Raw genomic sequence first — 20,177 nt, 5'->3', positions numbered from 1 at the left:
CCGAATCCCCAGTGACGACGAGTAGTGTAACTTATTATAATTACCAAAACAGAAATATTATCACTGATCCAATCAACACATTACAATGAACGTGATTTGTTTTTGTTTCTGATTGAGATAAGCCCTCTCTCTCTTTGCTGCACAATATAAATGGTAAATGGTGCATTTATATAGCGCCTTTATCCAAGGCGCTTTACATAGATTGTGCATTACATTCACACATTCATACACCGATTGCAGCGGAAGCCATGCAAGGTACCAACCAGCACATCGGGAGCAATTTGGGGTTCAGTGTCTTGCCCAAGGACACTTCGACAGGAGGAGCCGGGATTCGAACCGCCGACCCATGGATCATTGGGCGACCTGCTCTACCTCGCCCCTATATTAGTCGCCCCTAATATACACTGGATTCAGTTTAGAAAGGGACCTAGATAAACAGATTTGTATTGTACTTCACTTTTTTTCAGGGAGATTGTGTATAGCAGATGTAATAATTATAATTATATATTATAAATATATTATTATTTATTTTAAAGGGGTAATACAGTAATTAACAAGTAACTTTACTATTCCTGAGTAACTTGGCCAACACTTCTGCTGAAATCACATCAAAATCACACAAAATGATAGCAATAAAGAAAAAGGAACCAGAACTGGTACGCAGTTTCTACAAGCTCCTAATCTCCTGACCTTAACCAGAAATACGTATTTTGTTATGTGACTGTAACTTATAATACACCTCATTGGCATTTACTCAGTGGCAAGATCATGGTTCCAAGTAGAGGTTAATCTCATATTTCTTTCTCGTGACAGGTTTGCTTCACAATTAATGTGAAAGGGTTTTTCTAATTTGTATTCATGAAACATATAGTTGGCTCTGAAAGTATTTTTCAAGTAATGATAGCAGCTAAAACTTGAACTCTGAAATGATACATTGGTTGCCTAATTAGTGTCATTGTTTTAGAGTGGATTGTGTTTACTGCTGCCAGGCTAATTTGGTCTATACACTGAACATTACATTGTTTTTTCCACACTGTCAAGTGTATGGCATTTCTTCCCCAACCTGCTTAGGGCGGCTGCGTGCAGACAGGCTTTATGCAAACACTCTAATTACCAGACCCTATTAGGGTTGATCAGGCTGCCTTCACTTGATATGCGGCACAGGAGGGGATAGATGGGGAGGAAGGAGGGGGGCAGGTCTTATAGCACCATGACCATTTGCAAGCAATCGTGAAATGTTTTCTACGCACTAAATTAATCCGCACAAACAAACTTTAGCCTCGTTGATATTTTGTTGCCAGACAATTGGCAACAAAACATTTGGCTGTGGTCCTTGTCTGTTTTGTCAGAGTTTTTTTTTTGTGTGTGGGGAGAGGATCAAACAGTCACTAATTGTTTTGAGTTTACATTATTGTGTAATAAGATTATGTAAGATTATGTATAATTTAAACATTATTGTTGTATGGCTGCATATGAAGGATTTATGTGTTTGAGTTTTCTGAATATTTCCACCAGTTAAAAACACTTTCACTCTGGTGTCCCTGTTTTCTTTTTTGGTTTTTTTTCAAAATATGTCAAGAATTTTCAAACACTCAAAAAATAGCCTATAGCAGATATACAACCCGTTCAGCTTGTAGAATGGCTATTTTTGTTGTTAAAGGATCATTTAAGTACCCCCCCCCCCCCCCCACACACACACACACAATGTAAAAGTATAAATAAATCCTGCATAAACCTTTATTTAAAACGTTGGAACATTCCACACACACAGAAAGCCACATGCTTTAATAATTGTGTATAGAAACTTCCATGGGCTTTTTAGTTTCACCTCAATTTCAAATGAAAGCTGTATTGGCCATAAATTATTTACGCAATACGTCTGCAGGCACCATGGCTCAGCTTGACTCAGTCCTTTGACTTGTCTTCCCTTCCGAGGGGGGGTGGAGGGTGGAGGGGGGGTGGGGGGCTACACCGTCCCCCCGGTGTAGCCCTGCATATCCTCAACACTTGCAGTGGAGCGAACGACGGGTACAGCAGGCATGTGAAACAATGACAGGACCGGAGGGAACACTTGGGTTTTTGTTTCAGGAATGACTGTGGAATAACATGACAAGGGCTTGCCTCGAAATACAGTATGAACATTTGTGGAATGCATAATGCTCACCTCTTCCTCAGGTTTTGGTCTCATGGTTTCAGCAGATATAATAACATCCGTTATTATCTCTGCTTCTGCTTATTCTCCTTTTCTCTTTATTTTCTGTCCGTCCGTCCGAGTACGGAACTAGCGTTTGTTGACCACCAAGTGTCAGTGTTGCGCAGCTGCCTTAACACACACACACACACACACACACACACACACACACACACACACACACACACACACACACACACACACACACATAGGCCAGGGAGGAGGGCTAGTACAGTACAGTACAGTACAGTACAGTACAGTACAGTACAGTACAGTACAGTACAGTACAGTACAGTACAGTACAGTACAGCACCACTCAGTTCAGATGGGTCTGATTTTTGCAGTGTTTGGAGTTTGCAGAGTGACCTGTGGCTAAATCGGACCTTCATATCACCTTTGCTCTCCTCAGCTGGGAGGAGTTTTAAAAGGTGGTGCATTAATTATACCTAGCTGTATCCACACATAATGTAATGAGTCAGCTAGCTGCTAGAGAGACTTGAGCTCAAGCCAGGTAAAACAAGAACAAAGTTTGCCTACTGTCCTCAAGTGGTCTGTTGAAACATCATCCTTGATTTCACATTATTTATTCTGGTGGTAACTTTGTATTCTGTTACCATATGGTAGACTGCATGTTGGACAATTCAATTATATGATGTGTTTGTTGTTCTGACCTTGTTTTATGCATAAAGACCTCCAAGGATAAGCACCAAAACAAGAGGTCTTGCCAAACATTTTGATGATGGTCTGATTTTATGTTTAATTTGCCTTAGCGTCATTGCAAATAAGACAAGATAAACCTTTATTGATCCCTGGAGGGAAATTGAGACGTCATCCCAGTGACTGCAGCAAGGAGAGCATAGAAGTAAAAGTAACACAAAAACAATACCAGATAAATAAGATAAACGTCTTGCACTAATATAATTACCGGTATATGTAGTCAGTCAGTCAGCCAATCAATCAGCCAATCAATCAGCCAATCAATCAGCCAATCAATCAAGATAGCACCAACAGAGTATATGCAAATGGAGAATGTGCTGAATTAGATAGGTGGGAGTATAATAGAATAATTACATTCAGCATACTTCTATACATCTGTGCAGTAAGACAAACCATGGTATACATCAGTATACTCATTTGTGCAAAAAAAACATATGAGGTAAAATATACGTATGGTTATTTACATATTATTTTTCTCTTTTTATTTTGTCTGTGTTCATATAGCTCTGACAGCCACAGGGGAAAAAGGCTCTTAAAGCCTTGAGCCCCCGGGCTGTGACACACCTCAAGCGCTTACCAGTCCGCACCATCATGAGCAGTTCAGTCTGTCACTGGGGTGCCATGTCCCCTGTCAGGATGCTCCGGGCGGTGGTGCCGGTGTAGAAGGCTCTCAGTATCTTTTGTGTGAGACCTTGAAATTCCTCAGTTGCCTGAGGTCAGACACTGTCTCGCCAAGTTTCTGATCTCTCTTTTTTATTTTTATTTTATTTATAACTTTGTTTATTGGTTTTTTCACAGAAGCATTATTTAAATACTGGAGTTGACACGTTTCTGATCTCTGAGTGCATACTCCAAGTCTGGACCATACTCCAAGTCTGGTCCTCTGTGATGTCTACCCCTAGGGGCGACTGTGGCTCAGGAGGTAGAGCAGGTCGTCCAATGATCCATGGGTTGGCGGTTTGAATCCCGGCTCCTCCTGTCTACATGTCTTGCCCAAGTGTCCTTGGGCAAGACATTGAACCCCAAATTGCTCCCGATGTGCTGGTTGGTACCTTGCATGGCTTCTGCCGCAATCGGTGTATTAATGTGTGTGAATGGGTGAATGTAATGCACTATGTAAAGCGCCTTGGATAAAGGCGCTATATAAATGCACCATTTACCATTTACCATTTATGTACTGGAAGCTGCTCACCCTCTCTCTACTGGTGCCCTGTTGATCAGGAGGGGCATGTACAGTCTATCAACCTGCACGAAGGAATGAATATGTAGTCTGTCACCAAATCAACAAGAAATATAATGTAGGCCAATATCACCAGCATATTGATGAATATATGAATGACTATAGTGTCATCAGCAGTCTATATGAATGATAGTCTATCAAAAATCAACATTGAATATATTAATAAATACAACAACAGAATATAACAGTCTATAACAATACAAGCACATTATTTATGTTCACGTTTGAAGCTGATCAGTATCCCATGCAAATTGGATTAGTATAGACTGAGCTGTTATTAAAATAAATGATGCCTATGGGCCTACTTGTGTGGAGATGGAGATGCAGAGCACTTCGACTTTGATTCCTCATTAGTCATTACTGTTTGATATTGAGATTTAATTGAACGACAACATTAATTTGAGTAGACTCAAAATTTCACTCAGTGTGGCAGCAATGGGATTAACTAAAGGTTCATAGTGGTTATCAAACACTTCTTGCAAACATTGATCATCCTCCAGGCGAGTTAAGCCACTTCAGTATGTTTGTTTATCAAAACAGTTTGTTCAGTGTGTTGTGTTTGTTATCTAAAACAGTGGATCTCAAAGTGGGGTCCAGGCAGGGACCCTCAGAGTTCCTTTTGATTGATTGATTGATTGATTGATTGGATACTTTGTTAACAGTAGGCCTATAGTAGTAGACACTACTACTACAAAAAGCCCCAGGGGGGGCTTCTTTACACTGTGCCCCTTCGCACTCAATTCATCATAATTCATAATATAATAGCCTACATAAAAGTAAACTCAGCAGCATCAAAACTATATCCTACAGGCAGAGAAAGTTGGGGTAGGGACAGGGGGCAGAGGGTTCATTTGGTTCCATTACACTCTCAGAGTTAGGGGGGGGGGGGGGTCCTTGAAATTAAACAAAAGTTTGTCGAGGGTCACACTCTATGGTCACACTCACAATTCACAGTTAACGTTTCACACGACTTTATTTCACGAGCGCACTCAAAACAGGAAGTCGTGTGACGTACCTTGAGACCCTGGCGCGTTTGTTGAAAACAATCCCGGGCTGGGCAGCAGCAGTAGCATCAGCACCAGACGTTGCTGTGACAGTGACAACTGAAACCACGAACTTTAACACAACTTTTCAAATGAAGTAGAATAATATACTGGACATGGAGCTGTCTCATCATGTAAAGAAAATAGGTAAACCTGCGCTTAAACTTTCTAGCAAAAATAAAGTTACACTAAGCCCTCATAGCTGTGATAGATATTACATACATTGCATGTATTCAATTTACACAGCCGCGTACAATATTTCACTCACATTCCATGCACTCCCGTGCCGGGGACTCTCGCATTAACATAGTTGTAGATCCTTTCGGTACGCTACCATAGTTTACCTTTTCTGTATTTGGGACATCGATCGGTACCGAAAGAGGCTACTATATATTGCTGCGACTTGGGCTCATCTCTTAATTATTGTTATTATACTATTGTCATAGTAACCAATATATAACTATATAATAAATTATAACCTTCAAAACTAGTTTAATTTGAAGGTTCTAGCAGAATTTATTTATTTATTATATTAACATTTACCACTTTTCCACGAGTTTCACTCTATCCATATGGGGCACACATCAATAGACATGTCAGGTGTCATGAATTACTCCGCATTAAGAGCAATGCAGTGCAAATTCATGATCTATGGCAAATCTATGATCATCTTTGATGAATTGAACATGGTGGACCCTCTTGTAAACAAGTGTAATGCTTAATTTGGTCGTCCACTCACAGTTAACAGTCTTTGTATTGAGTTTGTGCTTGAAATGTACTGTAATTCTGCAAACTGTTAATAAATATTTCAATCAATCAATCAATGGCTGTGCATATGGAATACATTACATTTATGTAATATCACAGCAGCTTGGGATATCAGAGTGTAAACTCTCTCACTCACTCAAACTCTTCATTCAATAACGTTGCGTTGAATAACTCAAAGCGTCTGTATTGGTTGGTATTTCCCTGTATGATTAGGCCATTCTTTGGTGGAGATCAGAGTTCGAGCATTGAAGAGCATCATAAGCAAGCTGGACCATTCCTTAATTTCTGTATCCGATCTGGTCCAAGAAAGGAGGTTGTTTGTGGTCCTTCTGGAATGGTTCAATTTCCCCACGGTGCCCATTCAGGACGAGGTCCTTGAGTTGCTCAATACTTTATCACAGGTAGGTTGAAACCCTTTGAAGACTGTCTATATTAAAAATAAAATACATATTCAAAGTCAAACCCAGGGCTGAGAATCCATGCATAATAAGAAGAAAACGTTTTAATGAAGATGAACAGTGTCATGGACTGGACCTTTGAACGACTGTCACATAGCAAGCAAGTGTAGCCCCCAGCCCGCAACAGCCCTGCCAATCAGCCTATCTCACAGAATTCCCCGCCCCCCTAAATACGCCCCCTTTCGGGGTTAGTGGTGATAGCGTGACGTCACTCCATAGACGCTTCATGTTAACAGAGGTAATTTAAGAAGTCTACAACTTTTGTTTTCTCAAGGTAAGGTTTGTTCTATCTGTTCGAGCTGATTTACCATCTTGTTTGCTTCATAATAATATTGGTCTGTCACATTTTTACATTAGAAAATGTACTTAGATTCTCCAGAGAAAAAAACGTGTAAATGCTCATGTTAAAGACACCACTATTTACCGGAAGTGGGTGTGGAAAGCGGGCTGTGAGATAGGCCTATCGGGCTCAGCCCTATTGGGACGGTAGGTTGTGCGTTGGTCAGGCGAGTGGGAGGAGCCCCGGGTTCAATCCCCGCTTCCGCGTAATGCTCCAATCTGGCGTAGTCGGCAGGACGTGGAACGTGATATCCTCGCGTGAGGGACATGAGGGATATCGTGTGCGGCGTCCCGTGGTGTGAAGTGAGAAGCGCGAGGATGCGCTTCAAAGACTGGGGGGGGGGGGGATTGTAGGGGGATTGTAACCGTGGCAGCGGTGGCCGAACGGATAGCGGCGCGGTCTAGATACCGGAAGGTTCCCAGTTCGAACCAGCCGTCCGACACGTTAAAATTACCACCGCTGAAATGCCCTTGAACAAGGCATCAACCACTACGATGAAATGTGTTCTATGAGCAGGGCCTGGCTGGAAACAAGTTCTTGAGCTTAGCCCAGATACCCTGGGTAAATATAGATTTCATTTCATTTCATTTCACTCAGCCCGCAACAGCCCTGCCAATTGGGCTCAGCCCTATTGGGACGGTAGGTTGCGCGTTGGTCTGGCGAGTGGGAGGCCCGGGTTTAATCCCTGCTTCTGCGTAATGCTACACAAGCAAAAATCATTAACCTGCAGAAAGCATGCAGATAATAATAATGACTATTACAGCCCAACGCAGGGTTACAGGCAGTGAGTGTTCGTTACTCTGCTATTGTATAAACTTTAAAAAAAAAATGTATGTACTGCAATGAAATGACTATGTCACACACAGTGCTGTAGGGTTTGGTTTCTTGACTATTTTCCATGACTGCTCTCTGCTATCGTACATCCAAAGCATCCTGGTGCAGCGCAGATGCTGAGAGATGTTGGTGCGGTGGAGTTCCTTACCCAGCTGTCTCCAAACATGGAGCCCAGACTGCGAGGTGTCATTGACGGCATCCTGGACCAGCTGTTCTTGCTACCGGAGCTAATCCCTAGACATACAACAGTCTACTCCCATGGACAGCATATTGTAGCTCCAACAACAGGTGTCAAGTCAAACCTTTGTATCCAGTCAAATTGTTTTTAATTCCTTTTCATAATGCAGTGAAGTGAAGTGGGGTGTCCCTGCATGCAGAAACTCATGTTGTGACTAATGTTTTAGACAGTATAAGTATGCCGATTATTTTTGCCAAAAGTAAATTGTCTTTGCTTTTAGTTGTTGCAGTTCCTCCTCCGGAAGAGCATTCTACCAAAATGGGCTATTTCCAAAAGACTAAGCAAAGCAAGACAGATGTTCTACCTCAGAGGATTGCAGGTATGTTGGGTAGATAACCTCAGACTCAGTTGTTTGTTAATTTAACACATGTTGCATATTATCATTTTTGCTTGATATTGTATGTATATTATGTACAGCATACACATGATATAAATGCAAATGCGCCCCTTTATGCATCGATTTCCTTTATGTTCATGTGTTTCACTGCCAGTTCCTGAGTCTGTCAGATGTCTGAAGTTCTCCATGTTCCCGTGGCTGGCTTTGACCACCACCGACAGACACATACTTTCATCCAATGAAAGGTGGGTGACATCACATAGATTTTATTTCTACTTCACTCCATGACACTGATATAGAGTGTCGCAGTCCCGCCCCCTTTCATGACGACGCCAGGCCCAGGAAATGATTCCCAATGCATTTTTCCCATAGACATTTCAAAACGTATTTATTTAAAGACCTTATAAGTGTCGTACAAAGCCAACTCTTGTCGTGACAAATCATGACAACAAACACAATATTTTGGACCAAACAAATAATTACAAAGAAGAAGAAAAAGTGTTGTAACCTGCCGTTTTCTTCTTCTTTCTAATTATTTGTTCAGCCCGAAAATTTTTGTTTGTTGTCATGATTTGTCACGACAAGAGTTGGCTTTGTCCGCGGTGTAAACGTCTTTAAATAAATACTTTCTGTCTATGAGGAAAATTAACGGGGATTTATTTTCCGGGTCTCTCGAGGGGGCGGGACTGTGACACTCTATAGTCGATTCTAATAAGAAGTTTGATGTGACTCCACACAGCACTGTTTAATTTCTTAATATCAAACACGTTTCCTCCTTTCTTGCTCCTTTTTAAATAGCTCTTTGAGAAGCAATAATCCCAACTTAGTCCAGACAACGTGTGAACTTCTGCGTGATGTCATCATGCAGGACTTCCCAGCGGAGATCTTTCTGCAGAGGCCTGGTATTGTGCAGGTACTTATTGTCAGGCTTCCTGGAAAAGTATGAATTAGACAAGTAAGACGCGTAAACGCGGGAAGCGAACGAAGCTGTTGTGACACACATACACACACACACACACACACACACACACACACACACACACCCACACCTCTGTATCGTTCCAATTTCTTCTCTGTATTGTTCCAATTTCAGTTGCCCTCTGGTGGCGGGCGGGTGGTGTTACAGCGTGACACACACAGACACACAGACAGACAGACAGTTTTGGCCAGCTTCTATAGTTAGTGCTATCACTTCGTTCACAATTAGATTATTATTAGGAAAAAATACTTTAGAAAAATAATTAATATTCACTTACAGTACACTAACTTTACTCTAAGTCGACACATCCACCACCAAATTAGTTTAAAGAAAATGCGGCAATATCTCTGAATTGCATATACATAGCATCACAAATAACATTGTCTCAAATTCTTGTCTGAACATTTATTTGTTACGCAGTTACTATAGGTATTAGACATTTTAAACTATCTTTTAAGGAAACCATAGGAAGACTAGCTGGCCAGGGCACAGCTAATGAGGATCCTATCATCCTAACAAATAAACAATAATTGTATGGCTGCATTTATCGTCATGTCCATGGTAGTGAATAAATAAGGCTTCAGGCGGTTTGAACATTAATGATTTGATTTATATTGAATCATTTTCATTTCGATCTCCCACTGGTTGCTTTTTTAAATGCTTTAAAAATTAAATAGCTGATTTACAAGTTCACAACTCATTGCTATGCGACACGTTGTGACCTTGTAGTTTGGCTATTTTCGCTACTGTTGAGTGACATTAAGACAAAGAATAATGTAGGCCCATTAATTTATGAAAATATATGAAAACATGAGAATTGGAGATGCAAGGTTTCTGCCCGACAGCGACAATACATTTCTTCAGTGAATTTGAACAGTCCTTGCCTATGTCTTCTTATAGAGCTAATTTGAACAGTCCTTGCCTATGGCTTCTTATAGAGCTAATTTGAACAGTCCTTGCCTATGGCTTCTTATAGAGCTAATGTGAACAGTCCTTGCCTATGGCTTCTTATAGAGCTAATTTGAACAGTCCTTGCCTATGGCTTCTTATAGAGCTAATTTGAACAGTCCTTGCCTATGGCTTCTTATAGAGCTAATTTGAACAGTCCTTGCCTATGGCTTCTTATAGAGCTAATTTGAACAGTCCTTGCCTATGGCTTCTTATAGAGCTAATTTGAACAGTCCTTGCCTATGGCTTCTTATAGAGCTAATTTGAACAGTCCTTGCCTATGGCTTCTTATAGAGCTAATTTGAACAGTCCTTGCCTATGGCTTCTTATAGAGCTAATTTGAACAGTCCTTGCCTATGGCTTCTTATAGAGCTAATTTGAACAGTCCTTGCCTATGGCTTCTTATAGAGCTAATCTGAACAGTCCTTGCCTATGGCTTCTTATAGAGCTCCAGTTTAAACAGTCCTTGCCTATGGCTTCTTATAGAGCTCCAGTTTGAACAGTCCTTGCCTATGGCTTCTTATAGAGCTAATTTGAACAGTCCTTGCCTATGGCTTCTTATAGAGCTAATTTGAACAGTCCTTGCCTATGGCTTCTTATAGAGCTAATTTGAACAGTCCTTGCCTATGGCTTCTTATAGAGCTGATTTGAACAGTCCTTGCCTATGGCTTCTTATAGAGCTGATTTGAACAGTCCTTGCCTATGGCTTCTTATAGAGCTGATTTGAACAGTCCTTGCCTATGGCTTCTTATAGAGCTGATTTGAACAGTACTTGCCTATGGCTTCTTATAGAGCTCCAGTAGCATCATGGCCTTATATCAAGGTTATCAGAATAGTAACTACGGTGTCTTTCTATCACTAGAGATTTCATTTTCTCCTTTTCCAAAGTGTTGTGCAGTGCTCTCTGTAATCATTTGAATTTGAATTATTCAACAAGGATTATATTGTGTTTGGGGAGGTGTGTGTTCCTCCTGTGGCTTCATAAGTAGCCTCCTTTACACCCCTTATCCTTAGTCAATACGTATTTAGAAAAACCAAAGGCTTGGATTTAGAGGCATGGCATCATTAGTGACAGAGGGCAGGGAGTTTGAACTTGGAACAAATTGCTGCACCAATAATTAAATTCCAGGTGCCCTTTTATTTAGTGAACCTAATTACGACTGTTCCATCACTGTCTGAGTATCGGGTCCTCTGTTCAACACAAACACATCGGCTTTCTTCTTTCAGCTTGCCTTGGACACTCCTTTGTTCTATTGCCTGACTCAGTGGCGTGCACAGACATTTAGAGGGGCAGGTTCTCAAGTGAAAAAAGGGCACCAGCGCGTGGAACAGCCGGTTGCCTAAATAGTGTGAGATTTATAGATTTTGGGGCCTAAATAATATATTAGAAGCTTTTTTTATCAAGAATTGATCAATGTCACCATGGTGCACATTTTCTTTCTTCAAAAGGGCACATTTGTCCAGAGGGAAAAGGGCAGGGTGCTCTAGCACCCCCTACTGTCTATCTGTGCATGCCACTGGCCTGACTGATGCCAGATCCTAGAGCACCAAAAGAAAATCAGACAGTGTGTGTGTGCGCCTGCGCGCGCGGCTGCGCAACAGTGACACTTGGTGGTGAAAAATCGCTATTTCCGTGCTCAGACACATACACATACATACATACATACATATACACATTGCTGCGTATAGGAGTGGCTAGCACCACTCAAAAATAGGCAATTTATAAGCTGGGCTTGTTGATCTGCTTTTTTAAACCCATTTTGAAAGATGGGCACGGCAGTGGTTAAAATGGAACATATCAGTATACCATACTGTGTACATGCATGATTTTTATATATGATGTCTAACGGTATATTGTTTCTAAGAAAATCACTATATAGTAGTTGATATGTGATATGTCTCCTATGTCCTCTCTAGAAACCCATTGCAGCAATTGATTATATTTGACCGATAATAATTCATTCCTCTCATTTCATCCACTGTGTCCAGAACCTCCTGTCCCTCCTGAGGCTGAGTTCAGGTGAAGGTGAGAAGCGCTGCCTCCGGCTGCAGGCTCTCGCCTGCCTACGGCAGCTGTGTGTGGGTCTGAGGAGCAGACTACGCTTTCATCAGGACCCCAGCTTCCGCTCCTCCAAGCAAGGTGGCTCTACCCGAAGTCTGGCTACCCGAAGTCTGACAAAATGTCGCCCAACAAAAATATCTCATTTTCAAATGAAAAGTGGTATAGATACTAGACACATCAACACTTTTCTGTATGCGTTTGTTTTTCTTTAGTCAGGCAACAGAATTGAATTCATTATTTTGTTGAATGTGCTTTTCCTGTCCTATATTAGGTGGATATGATGCCCTAGCATGCCTTATCCTATTGGCATTTATATTGCATTGTATATTGATTTTATATTGTATATGATTTGAGCACTAATTTGTCCCATAACATTGTCATTGTCAACTTCCCACTCAATCTTCAGAACCAAAGTCTCAGGTGGCCCAGTTGAAGGATTATTTGTGAGCACCTAAAAATGGAGTATTGTCATGACATGAGTATTTTCTATGCGTGAGGCTTCTGAATGTGTTTAACCCAAAATAATAATTCTATGTCCCGTGCATTAAACACATTCTCCTTTGTGAAACTCATCACATCATTATAGATTGGAATTTCTACCATCTGCATACGGCATAACACACAATCAATTATCAGGCCTATTGTGATATGCTCTCTCTACCGATTAATTTGTGATATGCTCTTTAACCAATTATTAATTTGTTTTAATTCACTGCCATATTTTAACTACTTAAACTCTAGTCTTATTGAAATGGACCTGAGTTGCAACAGCACTTTTTTCTGTCTACACCAAATATCTTATCCAAAAATAGTCAATCTACAAGCTCGGCTCTTTTTGGCTAATGTCCCCCCCCCCCCCCCCCAGGTTATGGATACTGGGTGTTCAAGTGGTTAATCTGGGTTAGGATTTATTCTCCTGGTTCTCCTATTTCAAATGATATGCAAAATATCTTTTCAATGTCTGTATATTTGTCTCTTTTTTTAAATTTGGTTCTTGTGTAGACCCGGTGTCTCAGAACTCGTCCCTGTCGTACTCCCAGGAGGGACAGGGAGCCCAGCGCTCCCTGGCCTCCTCTCCCGGGGCAGAGTGCTCTCCGAGGCCCTCTGTGGTGGGACGCACCGGACAAAGAGCCAGTGGTGACGGCCAAGATGGAGATGCACCCTCCAACAGGTGTGTGTGTGTACGCACAAGGCTTATTGTCCGAGCTGTTTTCTTCCACGTTTGGTCTTCACCACTTTAACCCATTTTGGGTGGGAACCCCTTTTGGTGTTAGCATTATGTTATGCTTTAGCTATTGAAAAATAGCAGATCTACAAGCTCATAGCGCGCCACCGAGTGGCGCGCTACGAGCTTGTAGGTCTGCTATTTTTGAAAAATCAAAGAACCACTGACATAGAAACATAGCTTTTTCAGAAAACTGTCAGGATGTAGAAGACATCTTTAGAATCTGATCTCAGGTCAAAATGGGTTAAAGTTTTGTGCCCCTCAACTCTGGTCTGTGTGATCTCTTCAGTGGTAGCTCTACCAGAGGCAGCGGGGCGGCAGCCCAGGCCGCCGGGCGGCCCCTCCAGTCGCCCGCAGACGGAGGAGCCCACCTGGAGCTGCCTGACCTGGGTGCGGAAGATGTCCTGGAGCTGCAGCTCCAGCAGCTCAGTCTAGCCCAGTTCACGCTTGCCACCATGGAGCATGCCATACCTCTGCTCAAGACTGGTAGGAAGTCTAGCCCCTTTTCTAAGAAGCATGGGGTGGGGGCAGGGGGGGTGGGAGGTAGGCAATTAGCGCCGTCAATCTCGCACGCTCCGTTTCATCTCACCCCTTTGCTCCTATAGAACGTGTTAATATTAGGTGAGATAATGCAACAATTAAACCCCCTTCCAACCAAGGTTATTATAGATTTTTCATTATCTCCGCCAGGCAGGGGGGCAGAGATTGTTTATTTTTTATTTTAATTAGTTTGTCAAGTGCTTTTTTTAAGGCTTAGTTTTATTTTTGTTTTGTATTAGTTTTAGTGTTAGTTTATTAGTTATTAGTTATTCTGAAATACTGGGTATTTGTCAGGGATGAGATTCAAAAAGGTCAGATATTGGACATGGATTGGATATGGATATTGGACAAAATCTAATCTAATATCTCAATATTTCTGACCTTGAAAATCGATATTGTGACGATAATATCATACAGTATATTGTGACAATAATATATTTGTTTCTCCAAGAATTTTCCAAAATAGTGGAAATAGCTGATCTGCAAGCTCACAACGCAATGTGAGCTTGTAGATGGTTGAACATTTATGGATGTATAAATTAGGGCATGAGTGATTCAATCCAGGAAAAGCCAACAGTTATGTTATATCACGATACACAAAATGTAGGATATACAAAATCCCAGACGATTATCTGGTCTCATGACAAGAAAGTACTACGATATGGTCTTGACACGAAGTTGATCTCATTCCCCCTCGCCCTCACTCACTAACACACACTCACGCACGTACGCATGCACTCTCTATCTCTCTCTCTCTCTCTCTCGTCCTCTCAGAGGGTACTCGTGTGGTCCACCGCGTCTTAGATCTGCTGAGCAAAGCCTCCGTCCTGCTCGGGGACAGCGTGAATGAGCTGGTGTGGGACGACCAGAGCCTGGTGGGGAAAGAACTGGCAAGTAAAAAAGAGAAAAATACGCGACTCGTGACAGACTTTTATGTAGATGAATGGATACACTTCACTGAAGAGCGGTTGTTGTGGCCACCAGACAATGCACTGCAGATGCACGCAGGCACACGGCTGTCAAGGAGAGCCGTGGGCACGTGATTGAAGTGAATGAATTATCCCATTTTGGGCGGGAACCCCGTTTGGTGTTAGCATTATGTTATGCTTTAGCTATTGAAAAATAGCAGATCTACAAGCTCGTAGCGCGCCACCGAGTGGCGCGCTACGAGCTTGTAGGTCTGCTATTTTTGAAAAATCGAAGAACGACTGACATAGAAACATAGCTTTTTCAGAAAACTGTCAGGATGTAGAAGACATTTTTAGAATCTGATCTCAGGTCAAAATGGGTTATACGACGCCTTTTCTTTTTTACACAGGCCTTCACTCTGCTACAAAGACTGTGTCTAGGCATGCATGCATGCATGCGTGTACTGTACGTATGTTTGTATGCATGCATGCATACACACAGCCCTTCTTTCTGCACCCCTTGGGTTTAGGCCGCCGCTATACAACGAGTTAAAGTAAATAAGTGCATATTTTATGTGTATAAAAGCCTCTACACTCGGGATTGCTTGTTTTTTTTTGTTTTCAACCGTGCAGAATAATTTGTTATCCTCTTTGACTGTTTAACTTTAAAGACTATGTTCCTGTGTGCAGGGAGTTATACACTTGTCAAGCCCCGGCCCCTCTGGCCCTCTGCTGTTTAATACATTCAGGCCTGACGTCGAAATAAATAAAAAAAAGTTTTCTAAATCATGACAATTTTCTGAAAGATTTGAGGCATGTTTTAACGATCTTTTCAAAAATAGCAGACCTAGTGCCGTGCTATGAGCTTGTAGATCTGCTTTTTTTTTTGTAAAGATTTTCTTTTGTGGCCTTCACCTTTATTATTTTTTTTAAATGTTTTTTTTGTGGCTTTTGCCTTTATTTTATATTTCTTATGGAGGGACAGACAGTAGGCTGACAGGAAATGGGGAGAGAGATGGGGGGGGGGAAGACATGCAGTAAAGGCCGTCGGGATCGGGAGTCGAACCCGCGGCACACTGCCAGACTGGATTACCAGCCAAGGTGCCTGGACCACTGAGCCATGGCCCAGGCCCTTCGCCTTTATTTTATATAAATTTTATGGAGGGACAGACAGTAGGCTGTCGGGATCGGGAGTCGAACCCGTGGCACACTGCCAAGGTGCCTGGACCACTGAGCCATGGCCCAGGCCGATCTGCTATTTTTCAATAGCTAAATTATAACATAATGTATGTAACCACCAAAAGGGGTTCCCGCTCAAAATGGGTTAATACATGCCCAGAGCCTCGCAGGCTGAGAACTGTTTTGTCATCTTTATGTGGAGAGCAGCCTTGTGTGCCAGACCTCTAGGTTTCCCCTATGGGACCACGACCAATTCTCACCAGTCGAGCAATGCACAGGACATTTACTGCCCCCTGCTGGTGACAACAGCCTATTGTTACTTTCTTGTTTTCTTTTTTTCCATTGGAATGTTTTTTTCCAAGCTGCAAGTGGTTGAGAATAGATTGTTCCAATTTATTTTATACTGCAATGGGGTTGGGTCTGTATCCTGTCCCAAAATAACACTTAAATCTGATTACGTTTAATCTCCTGTTCCCCTGGGAACTAAATTTGTTTTCTTCGAGACAGCTTGTTATTGTGTGTGTGTGTGTGTGTGTGTGTGTGCGTGTGCGTGTGCGTGTGTGGGGCGCTCAGGAGGTAGAGCAGGTCGTCCAATGATCCATGGGTCGGCGGTTCGAATCCCGGCTCCTCCTGTCTACATGTCGAAGTGTCCTTGGGCAAGACACTGAACCCCAAATTGCTCCCGATGTGCTGGTTGGTACCTTGCATGGCTTCCGCTGCAATCGGTGTATGAATGTGTGTGTGAATGTAATGCACAATCTATGTAAAGCGCCTTGGTTGAAGGCGCTATATATATGCACCATTTTACCATTTGTGTGTGTGTGTGGTGGTTATGTAGAAGGAGAAGCTGCAGGTGTGTCTGGAGTTACTGGGGGACATCCTGAGCTACCATCAGAGGGCTTCGTCGGCAGACTGCCCCCCCCAAAGCGTGGTGGTCCACCATAGACTAGCCTACACAGGCAGCGCCGTATTCGCCATCCGGCTGCTCCAAACCGTCGTCCCTCCCGAGAAGGTGTTGGCACGATTTTCATAACGTGAATATTTATGTGCTTGCCGCGCATGCATTTAATCTGTATGCAGGTGTTATCCGAGTCCAACTCACTCCACTCTGCTGTGGACTGTATATGGCAGGGCTTGGCAGCCCCGTTTCCACAACTGAATTGAAACTGTTATGATGTTTCAGTTGTTGTGAGCATGAATGCTGAGATAAATGGTGAGAATTATAGGCACAACTACTTGCAATTCATGCCTTAAGTTCTTTATATTATTCACTGCAGAAAATGGGCTTCCATGGCTATGCGATTTTGGATTTACGATTGTTGATTTTACAATTTACTTACAACCTGCGTTGCTCTGGGTTTGATTCTAGGATTAGCACAGCTTGGTAAAGAAGCATTAAATACTTATACTGATGTTACTTAGGTGCTCCACCTCAGCAATGGTCTATTGTGCCTCATAAGAGGTATAGATGCTCTTGTTGCTCAGCTTTTATGCGACAAAAAGCCACTTTGACCTACTTACGTCAATTCCCTGTTTTTTCATAGATTATATTTACTATGCGGATTGGTTTGTTACTTGTTCACGTTTACTCTGATTTCACACTTGTAAGTTGTTCTGGATAGGAGTGGCTGTTAACACTCCCATCGCCCAGGACGAAGTCTTGTCCAAAAGACACAGTTTATTGATATGAGAACGGATCGCATGGCTCCACAGCCTGGGAGCGCCTGTTGGGCAATCCTCGGTGACGCGCAAGAGTGAGATGTCATCGAAAAACTCCCTCCCCTGTTTAGCTGATGAAAACGAAAATCTTAAAACGTTCATAACTCGCGATCTAAATCATCCCGTCTAATTATGAAAAAAGATCCTGTGTTAGACGGCGCTCCGCGGTCCAGTCGCTAGTTGCGATAGATTTATTCTTGTCTCCCGTTGTTGTCGATCGACTCTAGAGTGGTGTGGCTATTGTTAGCTGCTACACACTCATCAACAACAACTTCCGGTCCGTCCGGAAAAGGGGTTCGTGTTCATAAATCGAATGGGCACTATAATGTAATGGATTAAATAACCCTGAGCGATTCAAGTGTTAAAAGCCTATAACTTGTAATTAGGCCAGTGACAACGTCCCAGACGGCATGGCAAAGGCCATATTCTACCTGTCCCTGGACTCGGCGTTGGGAATGGCCTATCCCAGCATGCAGGAATCGGTGGTGGCCTACTTGGAGCAGGTGAACCCAGATGGCCATGACCTCTACAGGAGGGTGTCCCGCGCCTCACTCTGGATGGAATCCACATGCAGCTTCCTCAAGGAGACTCAGGCACAGGTACAAGTTTACTTCTCACACCCATTTAGACCTGACATTGAAAAAAAGTCTTCTAAATCCTCCAGTTTTCTGAAATACCTATGTTTCTGTATCAGTGGTGCTCAATATTTCATGTCAAGGACCCCAAACATTATATGTAATTGGCCGCCGACCCCCATCTGAAAATTTGTTGTTGCAGGGACCCTCCCAGAAGCAAAGATTTGAGTTAAGAACGTTTGTTCTGAAAAATATATATATTCCAAATTTGCGCCACATTTTCACGATTTTTCAAAAATACCAGACCTACAAGCTCGTAGCGCGGCACTCGGTGGCGTGCTATAAGCTTGTAGATCTGCTATTTTTCAATAGCTAAATTATAACATAATGTTTAAAACACAGAAGTTCGCAATGCGTCGTAAGCTTGTAGATCTGCTATTTTTCTTTGCAATTTTGGAAACATTTTGATAGCGAAAGTGGTTAATTCTATCTGTTGGTTTTATGAATATTTAACCAAGTAAAAAATAATTAACAACAACTACATTGGATCCGTTGGAACCCTGGATCTTTGTTCCATTTCCTGAGAAGTCGTGGTTTTATTTGGTCAGGTTTCCACCTGACTGCGATGAAATGCTGGTAATTTGTTTTCCCGGTGGTTGTTATCCAGCCACTTTGGCCGTTAAACAGTGATGATTCAGCTGTCCTGTTGTGTTGTGGAAATCCTTCTTTGGCTTGTGAAATATTGCAAGCAGCTGGTAATCTTTGGATTTCATCATCAACCACAGTGGCTGTGTTGTGTTTGTTGGAACAGATTTCCTGCTCTGGCCTGAAATGCTTTGGCCTTGTTGATCATAATATTCTCACACAGTGGCCATTTCTGCCCGTACACCTCCCATTGACGTGTGGTGTCCCATGAAGCCCAACACACACCGTCTGTGAAGTGGGTGCGCAGCGGACAGAGGCACAGTATTGCCGCGCGTCATAGCCGCACAGCAACACCCACAGGACGCGGCACGCTACCGCGCGGCTGGCCAGCCACGCCCACGGATTCCCGGATGGAGGCCGCGCGGCAACGCCTGGAAAATAGAACAGCGGCGTATCGGAGCGTCAGGCGAGGTGTGAGCGCGCGCCAGCGTGCGTCTGACGTCGCCGGTGTGGGATAGGTTCATTGAAAATAACGGAGGCGGCTGTTTTGACGCGCTGCGTTCACAGACGGTGTGTGTTGAGCATGATGCATTACTGCCATGTGAATATGGTCAATACAGAGATGTACCTGATGTAGGTAAGTGATTGTGATCCCTCTTGGGGTCGCGACCCCCCCAGGTTGAGAACCACTGCTGTAGGTATAGGCCTAATCAATATGTCATGTAAATTTGGGATTGATTGGACTACTATGCGTTCAGCGTTTTTGGTGTTTCTTTTCATAACATGGGCCCTCCCACAATATGTGACAGCCAATAATAATCAGGCGGTATCAAACATTATCAAACTCGCCAGCCGCACACAGAGACTATGAAACACGTTCTTCTTTTCCGCCATCAGACTCATGAATAGACACTGAACACTACAAGGCCTGGACTATATGGCCATATGTCCAAGGCTTTCTGCATTTTTGCACCTGAGATCTTGCACTTTCAGTAGTTGTTTAGAGATGTTAGTTTTAACCTGCACTTAGTTCTTTACACAGAGTATTTGACACTAGACTGTAGCTGTTGTATGGTCTTTTAACGCACAATGAATTTCACATGCCTTTTACCCTGGTATTGTTGACAATAAAGTTGAACCTTGAACCTTGATATGTTGGTAAGTAAGTAGTGATGTCGCTACAGTTTAAATCTGTAGTAGCAGCAAAAAGTGTGTTTTGGCGAAAATGCTA

At 42.6% G+C, this 20,177-nt stretch overlaps 1 protein-coding gene across 1 annotated transcript in view; it reads left to right on the top strand.

The window, feature by feature from the left end:
- The first annotated feature begins 5,208 nt into the window (after positions 1-5,208).
- Positions 5,209-20,177, top strand: part of rttn (rotatin) — a 103,276-nt gene continuing 88,307 nt past the window's right edge. Inside the window, exons 1-12 of the mRNA XM_079489013.1 lie at positions 5,209-5,338; positions 6,173-6,360; positions 7,687-7,879; positions 8,050-8,148; positions 8,321-8,411; positions 8,965-9,079; positions 12,083-12,233; positions 13,158-13,326; positions 13,670-13,866; positions 14,695-14,810; positions 16,846-17,019; positions 18,113-18,325. Coding sequence (XP_079345139.1) covers positions 5,308-5,338; positions 6,173-6,360; positions 7,687-7,879; positions 8,050-8,148; positions 8,321-8,411; positions 8,965-9,079; positions 12,083-12,233; positions 13,158-13,326; positions 13,670-13,866; positions 14,695-14,810; positions 16,846-17,019; positions 18,113-18,325 — 1,737 coding nt within the window. The 5' untranslated portion in view covers positions 5,209-5,307. The remainder of the gene's footprint in view (positions 5,339-6,172; positions 6,361-7,686; positions 7,880-8,049; positions 8,149-8,320; positions 8,412-8,964; positions 9,080-12,082; positions 12,234-13,157; positions 13,327-13,669; positions 13,867-14,694; positions 14,811-16,845; positions 17,020-18,112; positions 18,326-20,177) is intronic.

Source organism: Electrona antarctica, assembly GCF_951216825.1.
Source record: "Electrona antarctica genome assembly, chromosome: 20".
In the NCBI taxonomy this organism is placed as follows: domain Eukaryota; kingdom Metazoa; phylum Chordata; class Actinopteri; order Myctophiformes; family Myctophidae; genus Electrona; species Electrona antarctica.
This window is presented reverse-complemented; position numbering and strand designations above follow the sequence as displayed.